Raw genomic sequence first — 14470 nt, 5'->3', positions numbered from 1 at the left:
CAATCAGGCAGCTGCCGTCGTAGTTGTCGCGTTCTGGTGTGTATGGGCCTATAATCAGGCAGTTGCCGTCGTAGTTGTCGCGTCCTAGTGTGTATGGGCCTATAATCAGACATTTGCCGTTGTAGTTGCCGCGTCCTAGTGTGTATGGGCCTATAATCAGGCAGTTGCCGTCGTAGTTGTCGCGTCCTAGTGTGTATGGGCCTACAATCAGGCAGCTGCCGTCGTAGTTGTCGCGTCCTGGTGTGTATGGGCCTATAATCAGGCAGTTGCCGTCGTAGTTGTCGCGTCCTAGTGTGTATGGGCCTATAATCAGGCAGTTGCCGTCGTAGTTGCCGCGTCCTAGTGTGCATGGGCCTATAATCAGGCAGTTGCCGTCGTAGTTGTCGCCTCCTAGTGTGTACGGGCCTATAATCAGACACGACAACCACAACTACCACTACATATTTATTTGATTGGTGTTTTACGCCGTAGTGAAGAATATTTCACTTATACGACGGCGGCCAGCATTACGGTGAAAGGAAACCGGGGAGAGCCCGGCGAAACCCACGACCATCCGCAAGTTGGTGGGAGACCTTCCCACGTACTGCCGTAGGGGAAGCCAGCATGAGCCGGACTTCAACTCACATCGACCGCAATGGTGACTCCTGGGTCATTGCGCCGCGCTGGCGTATAACCGCCTCGACCATGGAGACCACAACATGGTATCGTGTATCCATACAGCAGAGAACAAGCTGACAGCACAAAATCATGCCTCACATACACATATTCTTACACAAATTATACAGCTTGTGTTCTGCTGGTCGTGAAATATTCGTGAGTACAGCGTCAAACAGCAATCAAGTAAAACAAATAAATAAGTTTACTTGTACTAAATGAGTGACACACGGATGATGTTTACATATACGTTTGGCTGTAGTTCAGCCATCTCTCGTCAGCTCCATCTTCCTGCCAAGGTTGATATTGGGCTATAGGCTTTGTAGATGACATCGCTAAGGCTTGGTTTAATGAAGATGTATATCTCAAGCGCCCAATTAACTTTTTTTCCACTTTACACACGACCTCTGGTTTTCTAGGCCTACATGTTTCACAGCGTATATCACACATTGCTGGACACCATAAATGTGGGAATGTTTGCCATGCAGGAATTTTCCAAACGTCGATGATTTACACCTGACACTCCACTTTCTTCTACCCCCAATACTGCCCACCATCGTATATTTCTTTATTTATTTATTTATTTCATTGGTGCTTTGCGCCGTACTGAAGAATATTTCACTTATAGGACGGCGGCCAGCATAATGGTGCGAGAAAATAGGGCTCAGGGAAACAGACGACCAACCGCAGATTGCTGGAAAACCTTCCAATTTACGGCTCCATTGTATAAGTGAAAAATGTGGTGACTGAGGTGTTAAACAACAAGTAATGTTAGCGAAATACTTCACAAAACAGATTACGGGGAGAATATATTTGAGGTAGCCACATCTCAAACTGTAGACCGTTGCCATGTAGTATAGGACTACTGAACGCTATATATAAGCCTGATTTATAACTATGCCTACTGAAGTCACGTGCGCTACGTTCCACGATTCAATCACATGGTCATAAAGTACAAAACCCTGACAGATGTTTCCAGTGGTGCATCAATATCAATATGCAAACCCCTTTCAGATCATTTTTGGGACATTACTGACTGTCCATTAAGTCTGGGTCAGTATTTACCACATGTTTAGGACTTAAGTCAAAAATTCAACACAGTTAGGTTCAGATGTTTTGTTCTTCGCAGTTAAAAATGTGTATACCGATTCTTTGCTGCAGAACAATGTACCAACCACAGTTTGAGCTCTATCCTGCTCTCTTGCACATTTTAAGCACTTGCATTTTATGATTTACTAAAACACATTAACCTTTAATTTGCTTGTGTTCGTCGTCTTAATAAGTATGATAGCGGCTCTCCAGTGATTAGTTGCTGTATAATATCCTATCTGTGTGCCGTAAACATACTTGTATTCAGGAGTGTAAAAAAGACAAAGTTATATTTGGATTAACCCGCAGTAGCCTATACACATGACATTGGTGCAACATACAGTACAATGCTAGTATCGCCAAGCGTAGTATTAGGGAAGAGATTAAAGCAAATGCATGTGGGCGAAGCGTTGGATGAAGGCAAATGTTCCATTGTTGGATTTGAGCTCAGGTCCACAACGGTAAAAAGAAGGTGCGAGTATTGTGCGTACTAAAACATGAAATTATGTTTATCATTGTATTTATTTATTCATTTATTTGTCTACACGGAAATGATTTGTGTGACTGTAGATCCGTGGTTTGTCTACAGTGAAATGATGGCAGGCCCTCTGTGTGACTGTGGATCCGTGATTTATCTACACAAAAGCGATGACGGGCCCTCTATATGATTGTTGATCAAAAAGATGACAGGCCCTTTTTATGACTGTAGATACGTTATATTTCAATCCAGAAATGATGACAGACCCTCTGTAAGACTGTAGATTTGTGATTTGCCTGCACAGAAATGATGACAGGCCCTGTGTGAGTGTAGATCCGTGATTTGTATACACAGAACAGGCAATAGACCCTTTATATGACTATATATCTGTGGTTTGTCTAGACAGGAAAGATGACAGGAGTCTCTAGGTTTCGTACACCACACCTCAACCATAAAGGACGTTCTTGCAAAAGCAATTTCAAAAATAACGTCCAAAACTAGCACCACCGAACTAAGAATGCCACAATCTAGGTGTAATTCGTGCTAAGAGAAAGAGTCAACAATTGATAATGATGAAAGACAGAGGCAAGGAATGCTCTAACTCAGTTTCCAAATTGTGTATCATAATTAACAATGGTAAAGAAACCGGCCAGAGCCCGGCGGAAACACACAACCATGCATCCGCAGGTTGCTAGCAAGCTTTCCCAAGTACGGCCTGACAGGGAACCTGTTTGAACTGGATTCCCAGCGACCCGGCTGTTGAGAGGCTGCTGGGTCACTGATCCCTAAATAACATTTAAGTCTAGGAACCTATGCGTCGAGACAGACATTCGCATACCGTCAACCAATAAGTATGTTCCAAGTCAATAATAGCAAGGTCATTTCCCCAAAACGACGTGCAAGACATACCACCAAAGAACTAAGAAGTACGAAAATAGGACGGAATCATGCGTAGAGAAGCAGTTTTCAATGATGTTAGAAAGACGCAAGGTATTTCTAGGCGACTGAGTGAAATCAGTATTCAAATCGTGTATCATGCCAGAATATCAGTTGTCAACAACAAAATACGTATCTCTGTTGCTCTTTAATTGAGTCTGTAAAACTTAAGAAATTTGGAGTGAAGGCGTTTGAAGACACACAAGGTTCCAAGTCACATTTTATGAAATCAAGTGAAAGTGAAATCAACTTGCACGAATGAATATGACATAACAACGCAATTGTAGCAATTCGCCGGCACGACAGATGTATCTCGTGTCTATCAAATTTGTTTTATTGCAATTTGGTATGATAAATCGTTATGGAATCTACCCGCAGCAAAATGTTCACGTTATCTGTGCATAGGTAGTATGGAAAAAACATAGGAGATATATAACATAATTACAAATATAAACATATGTAATGCTATTATTGTTTTATAATTAAATGTGTCTCAAGATACAAAAATACATGAAAATGATCAGTTAGCCATAAATGACAAGTTGATTGATTGTAAAAACCATGGGAAAAATTCCATTTTTATGGCAAAAATGATGTCAGAAAAAAAGGAAAACAAAGAAAGGACATTTTCCACTATTATATCTAGTTTTGATAAAGGAAACGTTGAAAAAAAATAATCAAATTGCAAACTCCTTTGTTATCATATGCAGAGACTTAAATTTCGCAATGGATCCAAATAAAGATACCAAAATATTACATAAATAACGGTAATCCTAGAGCCCGAAAAAGAGTCATAGATATCATGAAGGAACAGGAATATGTGGATGTCTGGTGTGCATCACATCAACCAGAGAGAAAATATACCTGGCTAAGAAAAATTCTAAAAAACAGGCAAGATTGGATTTTTTTTCTTACAAATGATATTTTTAATATAGCTACGATATATATTCCAGGATACCATAGCGACCACTCGGCTGTTACATTAAGATGTAAATTTGTTAACCGTGACAAAGGAAAGGGTTATGGGGAACAAAATTGTTCCCTCCTGAAAGATCCCAAATACATTGACCAGGTAAAATGTTTTATAGAGCAAACTTTCGAAGGATACAGTTCTACTCTATAGTGCAGAACAAATCATCTAAATATTAATAGATCCAATCTAGATACAACAGCCCGTGATCAGCCTTCTTTTGGAGAATTTTTTCATGCAAATTAGAGGAGAAACTATTAAATACTCATCAGTGAAGAAAAGAAAAGAACGCTTAGAGAAAAGCAAATCGAACAAGAAATTTTAAAAAATGAAAACGCAGATACAGACGAACTTTTCGCAGGTAGACGATACAAGATTGTAAAAGCTAACAGCTTTAAATCAGAGATTGAGAAAGTAAGACACAGGGAATTAGACGGCATTAGGACTAGAACAAAATTAAATCAACTGAAAGTGGAGAAAAACCATCGAAGTATTTTTTTCGTTAGAGAAGAGAAATTATACTAATAAACTTATATCAGAATTGACACTAGACTATGGAGTTGAAATATATATAACATGCGAGATCCCAGAAGAACAAAAACTGTATTATGAAAAATTATATAAAAGGACTGAACTAAAAGGAGAGTATTTACAGGAGCTAAACAACTTAGTAGACTGTCAGACATTGAGGCGCAAACACTAGAAGGACTAATAACTATGGAAGAAATGACTACATGTTTGAAGAGTATGAAAAACGACAAAAGTCCTGGAAATGATGGATTGCATGTATAATTTTATCAAATGTTTCGGAAAGAGATAGGATACTTTGTTCTCCGCAAACGAAGGTTTTACTTAAGGCCATATGTCAGTCTCACAAAAAACAAGGCCTAATAACAGGTCTCCCTAAACCTAACAAACCCAGAGATAAGCTTAAAACTTGGAGACCTATTACTTTATTAAATCTTGGTTATACATTAATGAGTGCCTGTGCAGCAAATAGACTTAAAACAGTTCGTAGCGTCCTAATACATGAAGACCAAAGAGGTTTCATACCTGGTCGATGCATTTCAGAAAATGTACTTCAGCTTTATGATATTATGTTTGAGACGAAAGAATTACCCAAATGGAAAATAAGAAATTTACCTTTATTAGAAAAAAATAACAATAATTAAATCTATTGCATTATCCAAACTTACAGATCTCCTTACCTAACCATCTACAGGCCCTCTGTATAAGTGCTGTATAAGTTTATATGCAACGATGAACCTGATCGTATATAAAGGTCGCAACTTACACAAAATTACTCATATGGAGGTATACGTATGGTAAATGTAGTAAAATTTGCACAAGCTTTAAAAATTTCTTGGATGAGAAAGCCACTTGCTAAAACACAAAAATGGCAAAATATGCTTTAAATCCGAGGTTTTTAAATACTCATTCACCGTTAAAAATGTGTATATAAAAACATACGACAACCTTTGAAAATCCTTTTTGGCTGGATATCGTAAAGGCATGGGGAGAATTTCAGCAAAAAGTAAAACCCATATTACCCTCAAAGTTTGGGATGAAAACATGTGGTATATTTTGTATTCGCATTTTAAGTATCCAACATTCTTTATAAAACAACGCTCGGTATATAAGAGATCTGATAAATCCAGCAGGACAGTTTTCAAAATTTACAGATTTTAAACAGAAATATAACGTAAAGGGCAGTTTTTGGACCACAATAAACTATTAGCAGGCATACCTATCAAATGGTACCAGGATGCAGGCACGTGCAAATATGTTGATCACGTGAGACCAGCATTCCTTCTTTCATTTAAAATCTTGGTTAAAGAAAAAAGCCAGGATTTTAAACACACTGAGAGAATTGCAGAACGAAACTATCAAAATTGGGAAAATGTGGCCAATATAAGAATACAGATTGGCGTCATGTTTTCATTGTCGCTTTACACTGCTCTCCTTCCAGAAAACTGAAAAAATTCCAATACAGGCTTTTACATAGTATAACTCTAATGCATATCTTCATAAACACGGATGAAATCATATGATACTTGTGACTGTTGTACGCAAAATAAAGAAACAATGGAGCATTTATTTTTAGAGTGCCCAACTGTTCACAACTTTGGGGATCGATACGAAAACTGGATCAAAACTAACGGTGGATTGCAAGACAAATTAACAAAAGAAAAAATAATTTTTGGATCGGAATTAAGTATGTCGGATTTAAATTGTTTAACAATATTGGCAAAAAAGGATATTATGAATAAAAAACAAAACAAAATACGGACAGATGTTTTACGTACTTCATTAAAAATGTATCCGAATACTATAATGCAGTATATTTGAGCAATTTTGGGAAGATAACCCCTATGTATGGAAAAATGGGCTAGGTTTCGTAATTTCCTCGAAAACGTGTATTGAGATACATTGGGCCTCCGTAGCTCAGTCGGCTAGCGCAGAGTAATGACCCAGGAGTCTGACTCAGCAACCTGCGGATGGTCGTGGGTTTCACCCCGGGCTCTGCCCGGTTTCCACCCACCATAATGCAGGCCGCCGTCGTGTAAGTGAAATATTCTTGAGTGCGGCGTAAAACACCAATCAAATAAATAAATAAATAAACATTGGATAATACGTTAACAACCTCATGTCTCCCTGGTGACAGAATGGTCGTCTGATTGGTAGGGAAAACAATGGGAAAAAATTCACAGTAAAATGATGAATGTATTAAAACGTTATCAGTGATTTAGGATCATTATATTTCTATTGTTGGTGTACAACACATTGAATGTGATGCGGATATGAGTCCATCTGCAGCCAGTTCAGCTTAATTTGTCACGTATCCTAGATGACTGCCATTGCCTTCTTTACATTTGAAAAATTGTTTCTAAATTTCGCCTAAATCTAATGTGGGACGAAGAACACGAACGTGAAACGCGAGCACAAAGATGGCAGACACCAATGATAAAAGGCGAGGTTCGGGACTTTTTCACGTGGACCGCGAGATGTTGCCTTATAAGGTGACTTTTTCCTGCTTTAGCGGAGCTCATGGAGCTGTGCCCCTCTTCTTGCCGCTCTACCTCCGGGAATTCGGCTTTGGACCGCAGCAGATAGGCGTGGTATTGGCCCAGACCTCCGTGGGTGGGTTACTTGGGGGATTGATCTGTGGTTATGCCAGCCCTCAGATCATCAGTGAGAAGAACGCTTTCACCTGCGGTCTGTTGATCAAGATGTGGCTGGTCATCATCGTGTGTTTGATGCCTACACCCCCCGCGACGGGTCACTGCGAGTTACCGCCAGACATTGTCCTACCTTTGAACACAAGCCAGTCTGCCAGAGAGAAATCATGGCTTTTTGACGCTGACGTTATGTCTACGAATGTCGTCGTCCTTGCAGTGTTGGTTTGTGGGTTGGGAATTTGTTACTCAGGTAACCATGCCCTCGTTGATACCCTCACGATGAATGCCCTAGGGCAAAACAGGAGAGCTGAATATGGTTCCCAAAAGGCTGTAGGAACGCTGGCGCACGGCATTGTGTAAGTAAGCTGTTTATTATCTGTGCGTCGAAATAGACAGCCATACACCAGCCGTAAACCAAATAGGACGCTCCGGATCAGTAATCGTTAGACCAATTCCCACAACGACGTTTAAAGGTGGAGAAAACACAAAAATGACATAAAGTTCGGATGAAAGAGTGCGAAAAGTTATTCCTGAGTGTGGTCTTCAATATTTTTTCCGATTTTTCCTAAAGGAGTAAAAGACACGTGCAAATAATTTTTGTATGGCGGGTATTTGGGACCACCTTTTGGTATTTATGGTCTTTGTTTGATAATGTCATAAATGAGTATGTAAGTCAGGTTTAATAAATATTTTTGCTCTAGAATTTGTTCTTTTCAGTTAAAAATGTATTAAACCTCAGTTGAGATCATATTTATATTTTTAATATGTTCATAAATATTATCATAATTTATGTTAAATGCATATGTTTCGATATAAACAACAAATTTACATTCAGATAAATTTATTAGACAAGCATCACATCCTTATTTAGAACATTATTATGCAACAATGATAAATACCAAAAGTTGGTCCCAAATACCCACTATACAAAAATATTTTCAAATACCCTTTTCTCTTGAAAAAAAAATCCAAAAAAATATTAAAGATCATATTTGCAAATAAGTTTTCATGCTCTTTGATCTGATTTTAGCATCATTTTTACTTTAACGCAAAGGAAAATTTTTTCCTCTTCTCCTTTAGCGCAAAGCGGCAAAAAACTAAGAAAACACATGAAGTACGAAATTACGACGGAATCATGTAAAGAGAAGCAGTTAGTTTTCAATGATGTTGAAAAGACGCAAGGAATTTTCTAGGCGAATGAGTGAAATCAGTGTTCCAATCATGTAGTATGGAACTGTCGATGGTGAAATTTCCCAACAAATCGAAACTCAACACGATGAATATACAGCCCCTACGCAAGCTTTTAACCAAAGTCGGCCGCTGCAACGAAAACAGGATGCAGAGCAGTCCCAATACCTATGATTGTTCAACAGATTGGCTGGTATATTTTCAGGAGTTGTGGTTTTTACCGCTATAACTAACCACAGTCGTAAACGGAAAATAATCATATTTCAGTAGCGCAATCTAAATGTTAGTTAAACAGCGCTTGTCTTCCGCCATTATGGCATGCAAGTCTGTACGTGACAGGTCGGAAAGTTCGTCAGTTACTTGCCAAAAGTCTGCGGTTTATTTCTGGCTGCATATCATTACGGTTCCTTCACCCATAATTCTGACAGCTTTTATATGAATGATAGTGAAATTTCCCAACAAAAAAATTTCCCATTCAGCATTGAGTTATTGAACAGCGTTTTCAATCAAATAAATGGATATATCCCTAGATGGCTTAATAATAATAATTAAGTGATGGATATAATGGGTATAACATATGTGATTCTGTATCTGTTGTTACAAACTGTTCTATGGATTAACCTTTTTCGGCTTCAGATCGTACCTTTGTGGTATCATTACCGGCAGAACTCTGAGGGACGTTATGATCTGCACCACAAGGTTTACTTTGATCAACTATCATCTTGTCTTCTACGTCTACTTAGTTTGTGAGTTTGGTTCTATTTTAGCGTCAAGGTACCTAGGCAACCACCAGGTAAATACCCGATTTTCTGTTCGCAAGGCATACACCGTAACTAAAATTAGTGCTTGGTAGACCCTAGTGCTTATATTATCATATGTTCCATCTTAAGAAGGGGGTTGTTAAGCTTGCACCGAAGGCATCAAAAAGACTTGCACACAGCCTATATAGCACTCAAACCGTGGGGGGAGGGGGTGCGGCATACTTGTAGATTAGGTAAGAGGGTAAGTCTAGTGTGGATCGACCGCCAACTGACGTTCAGGATCAGGCAGTAGGCCTGATGTGGGGTGACCTCGAGATGACGTTCAGGGTAGGTTTTTAACAGTAGGTCGACCATCGGTTAATGCTCAGACTAAGCTTGTTCCCCGCTAACAAGATCTATGTATGCCCTCCTATTGCGAATTTAAACAGTAACAAATCTTTTACATTTTCTATACTCCAAGTTTCCATTTAGGTAGGCTCACTCCGTTGCTTGCCGCTAACCATATAAATGTCATAGGCTAAATGCTGGTTGAAACGTTATCAGTAATTATGCAGTGCTATATGATTGTGTTACGTACCATGTGTACACCTGTCTTCGACATAGCATTCCAGTCAGGCAGCAACATAAAGTAGGCCTATTTCTTTTTTATGTATGTATGTATGTATGTATGTATGTATGCTTGGGTTTTAACGTCGTACGTAACAATTTTTAGTCATATGACGACGAGTCATCATTAGGTGTGTACATATATTGTGTCGTCTTGTGGCAGGGCGAGTCCATGCTGCCAGAGTGGTGCCTCCACTGAAGTATCATGACACCCCAACCAGTCACATTATCCTGACACCGGGCCATCATGCCGTGTTTCCTTGCTCTTATCCCTCAGTGCTTAGCGCCAAGCAAGGCAGCAGAAAGTGCCATTTTTAAAGTCTTTTGTATCACCCAACCCGGGTTTGATCTTGGGGTCTCCCAACTTTGTATTTCTGCATTAGGAGACACTAGTGTTATTTCACAGGCACATATAATGTTAAGAGCAAATAAAAAATACCTCCTTGTCACAGCCAGTTACCATTTGTTTGAATTCAGACCTCACTGGAGCCTCCCCTAAGGAAAAGCATATCGCTGACTCCCTCTATCGGCCGAGTCGCTCTTATGAGCGTGAAGAATGGATCGTGGCTGCTGGTGGTCTACGCCACTTCGGCATCGTATGGGATATCACAAGGATATCTATTCTGGCACATGGAAAGTTTGGGTATGAACTGGTCGTGGTTTACAGTCTAATCAGGCGTAGATGAACTTACCACCGAAAGCAAGATCCAACCTGATGAAGTTGACCTAGGCGTAAACCAGCATTCACACGATGTTATATGTCGCATCGACTAGCCGAATTTAAATGAAAAAATGAAACTAGGGCAAGTTTGCTTCATTAACTGCCTTCAGACGATGTGATTTGTCGAATGATACTATCGGATTAAACAATCCATGTCCTATGTTCGTTCGACAGGTCGTCTCGACAGAAGTATTGTGTGAACGCAGCTTAACGCTCATAGTGAAAATTGTGATAAAACCTTGCGATCCTGAGCATTTGGCGGTGTCTGACCAGATTCATGTCGACTACGACTAGCGGCATCTGTGGGCAATGACACAGCAGCCTAACTGTCCTGTGACATAAAATGAAGCATGGCAGCGACCAGTATGCCGAACCGGCCTTTGCTGGTCTCGCAAGTTCACTTAAGTTTAAACGTCACCAGTCGGAGCCTCTCACAAGCCGACACGACAGATAGGCGTGAATTTACGGTATTTAATTGCTAAATTGAATATATATCTGCAAAGTCGGGTCTATCGGCTTAACGGTGCATTTTGCAGATAGCGTAAACTCACTTCTTTAAGCAGCGTTAATTTGGTAGAGGACCCACATTATCTCGCCTAAACTTGCGTGAGACTACGTCGAAACTGCATACTTCAAATGCTTTTAAATGCTCTGAATGTCTCAACAATAACTGACAGATGTAATAACCACCATCTTTGTGAGTCGAGGAGCCCAGTTACGTACTTTCTTGAGATAAACGGTTTCAGCGCCCACTTTTCGGTACAGCATATGGATGCGCTTTACAAGGGTACCGCTACCCTAGTTACTAATTAGGAAAGTGTGGTTCACGACCCTCGTGTGGCAGTCTCACATGTCTTCCACCAAGTTAGGATGTTCGTATACAGTATTTGAAGTTTCAGGTGAATAAGTTCGTCTGTAACTTGCCAAACTCCTCTGGTTTACTCTGGTCACTCAGATCCACACATAAAACTGGACCACCATTGTTAAAAGTGAAAAAGTCTCTGCAAATGCTGTAAAATAAATAAATAAATAAATAAATAAATAAATAAAACATAAGCTACGATTAGTCTAGTAAAAACTGATCGCCAGGCCGGCTCTGGCGTTTGCACTAGAGAAAAAAGGTTACCTAAACTATGTAAGCTGGCTTCATCCAGGGTGGATCCGCCGATTTTGGTGGCCTAAATTGGAACGGCTCGGTTCAGTCAACTGTTTTCGTATGTATGACCACAAAACGACTGTTGCCGGTTCCGATGTACATTAATTCCCAGTGTGGACAGGTGTAAGGTCACGTCCGCTGTGGGCGAATCAAATGTAAGATCTATTGATCGACAAACAAATGCAAGCAGCTGAGAACGGAGGCGGTTCCAAGGCCGGCGTTCTATGGTTCGGCCTTTTCCCGTATCTATGCTTAAGTAAGCGCGGCTATACCTAATAAGTTTTGCTTTTCACTTGACAGGGAAAAAGTTATGTTAAATGTATATTCATTGCAGGCGTAGTCTTTAATATCAGTTAGTTCATAACATACAGTATTACATATTAATCAAGCATGTTCTGAGGGCTTTTTCCTCTACTCTCACTTTAAACCATATGACCATATTTCTTGTATTTCAGGAGCCACGCCGTTTTTGTTAGGTAACGTTACGTTTGTTAAGATCCTGGTGGAGTGTGTGGCGTTCTTGGGGAGCGTCCATGTACTCCGGAGATGGGAGTACCAGACGGTTGTGTGTCTGGGTCTAACAGGCTCCGTGATCCAGTTCGCCATTTACGCCGTCATCCGGAACCCCATCTGGGTGATACCGGTACAGATTCTGGACGGTAAGTCCCAGCCCAATGTATATGTGCATGTACTTATTGCAAGATATCTGTGTCAAAAATGGACAAAATTACACGGAACTTGTTCATCCAATACGGAACCTTTTCTCGCGCAGTGGCGACTCAGGTCTAAGCTGGACTGATCATTGATCAATGGATGAGTAATACGTTCCCATCCCCCCCCCACACACACACACACAAAACGTCATCACAAAGGTAGGAATGAAGAACAGACTACACAGCTTGGACCCAAATCTTTTTAGACCGGAAACTTCCCCCGTTCTATATCCCGATCAGTTATTAAAGGGTAAAATCGAATTAAGTTGGTGAAAACTGTTTAAAAACACCACAAACAGCCCTAAATTGGACAAATGAAAAGAAAAGCACGAAAATCTAACTTGATTTGTAACTTGTTTCGGTGAATCCGTGCACATACAACTCAAGTTTTAACTCAATACGACGAACAGTTAGGGCCCTAATGTTTGGAAAACTGCGCAGTCTAAAACGGACAAAAACGTCTCTTGAAAATAAAGCAAACGACCCGAACTCAAACATGATCACTAACATGTCATCTGAAACTAGGTACTAAGCTCCATTTCTATACAATGTACCGTCAAGAAAAAAGACGGCGAAAGTGCTCACTTTAAAACAGGAAAAAAGATCACGATTTTGTCAAAAATGAACAAGGCGGCTCGAAACCTGAGCGTGAAGAAATCATTATGAGTCAGGAAAAATATTTCGTTACGGATTGAATATCACCAATCACCATTTCCAATCATTTAACACTGTTGCTAAACAGCATTCAGCATCATCGGAAAACTATAAACTCGCAGAAAGGTGTGTATTGGTGGTTACCCTGAAGTACAAACCCTATTTTATAAGACAGCATGTAGGTAGGCCTTAACCTTAATTATTCTTTAATGAACAGAAATAAAAAAGGTCTACCAGTTTTTAGAAGATCCGCCGAGCAATTTCAGTTCAAGTGTGTGAAGGTCTACTTCACGTACAACGACGTGAATCATGATTCTGTCTGATCTGTATAATGTGAAAGCTAAGTTGGGAGCTTGGATAAAGCGATTTGTGTGAAGATTGAACATACTTTATTGTCGTGTGACATTTTAGGTAGGAAACAGTATAAATGCTAGTTTTGATCTCATAGGGACAGGTTAACTTAATTGAACGACTGCATTGACAACAATTTGACAGTTCGTTTCGCGTATACTTCAAACTATTTGTTCATAACGATAAATTCCATTGGAAAATCCTCTCAATTATTGTAAATCATAAAATGGTAAAAAAAATTCGAATGGCAAAAACGGGCCATCGTACTTTACTTCACGTGAACGCTTGGTTACTAAACTATTTATACTTTTAAAAAGCAATATTTATGTCATTAAACGTAGATTGTATAATATCTTAGTGTCGTAACTGTTATCTCTTGCCATCCCTCAAGCCAGGTGTGCTCCAGTCTTGAATATCTTGAACAAAGCTAACAAGTCTGAGAAAAAATACATGCATGGGCGGTGAATTAAAGCGGGTTGTAGGAAGCAGACTGGGATGTGAAGAGTTTGTCGTCGTCTCTAATTCACAGATAAGGAAAAACACTCTGCTCTGTTCGAACATTTCTGCTTTGTTGTAAACAGGTACGGTGTACTGTTTCATCAAGTGCTCACTGGTGGCGTTCGCCAGCTCTGTCGGTAACGAGAGTGATACGGTCGCCGTCCAGGGTGCCTTCTCGGCACTGTTCTGTCTGGGGTCGGGCACTGGGGTCATCAGTGGTGGATGGATTCTTCATACCTATGGCGGCTCAATAATGTTCGCTGTCTGCTCAACCACAGCCGCCTTGTGCCTAATATTATTCATCCTGGCTCAGAATTTCTCCGAACGATTGAACCACATATGGAAGTCAGCTGGAGTTATACCATGCAAGACTTCTGATTGATTTGAATACTGTAGAAAGCCATATGGTTGCCAGAAAGGTTGATCCTAGGAGTTAGAGGTTCCTAGATATTTTGTTGGACATAACAAACTTGACTGGATGAGGATGACCTTCCCAGAAAGCAACTGTTTAGAAAT

The 14470-nt window shown here is 40.0% G+C and overlaps 1 protein-coding gene across 1 annotated transcript; it reads left to right on the top strand.

Annotated features, from left to right (window-relative positions):
- Positions 1-7075: 7075 nt before the first annotated feature.
- LOC135476339 (uncharacterized) lies at positions 7076-7666 on the top strand. The gene has a single exon (XM_064756337.1). The coding sequence runs from the start codon at positions 7076-7078 to the stop codon at positions 7664-7666; it is 591 nt and encodes a 196-aa protein (XP_064612407.1).
- The last annotated feature ends 6804 nt before the right edge of the window (positions 7667-14470 follow it).

Source organism: Liolophura sinensis, chromosome 10 (assembly GCF_032854445.1).
Source record: "Liolophura sinensis isolate JHLJ2023 chromosome 10, CUHK_Ljap_v2, whole genome shotgun sequence".
NCBI classification, from domain to species: Eukaryota; Metazoa; Mollusca; class Polyplacophora; order Chitonida; family Chitonidae; genus Liolophura; species Liolophura sinensis.
This window is presented reverse-complemented; position numbering and strand designations above follow the sequence as displayed.

Excerpts from the sequence above, each read along its gene's own strand:
- LOC135476339 (XM_064756337.1), top strand. The coding sequence starts at position 7,076 with ATGGCAGACACCAATGATAAAAGGCGAGGTTCGGGACTTTTTCACGTG.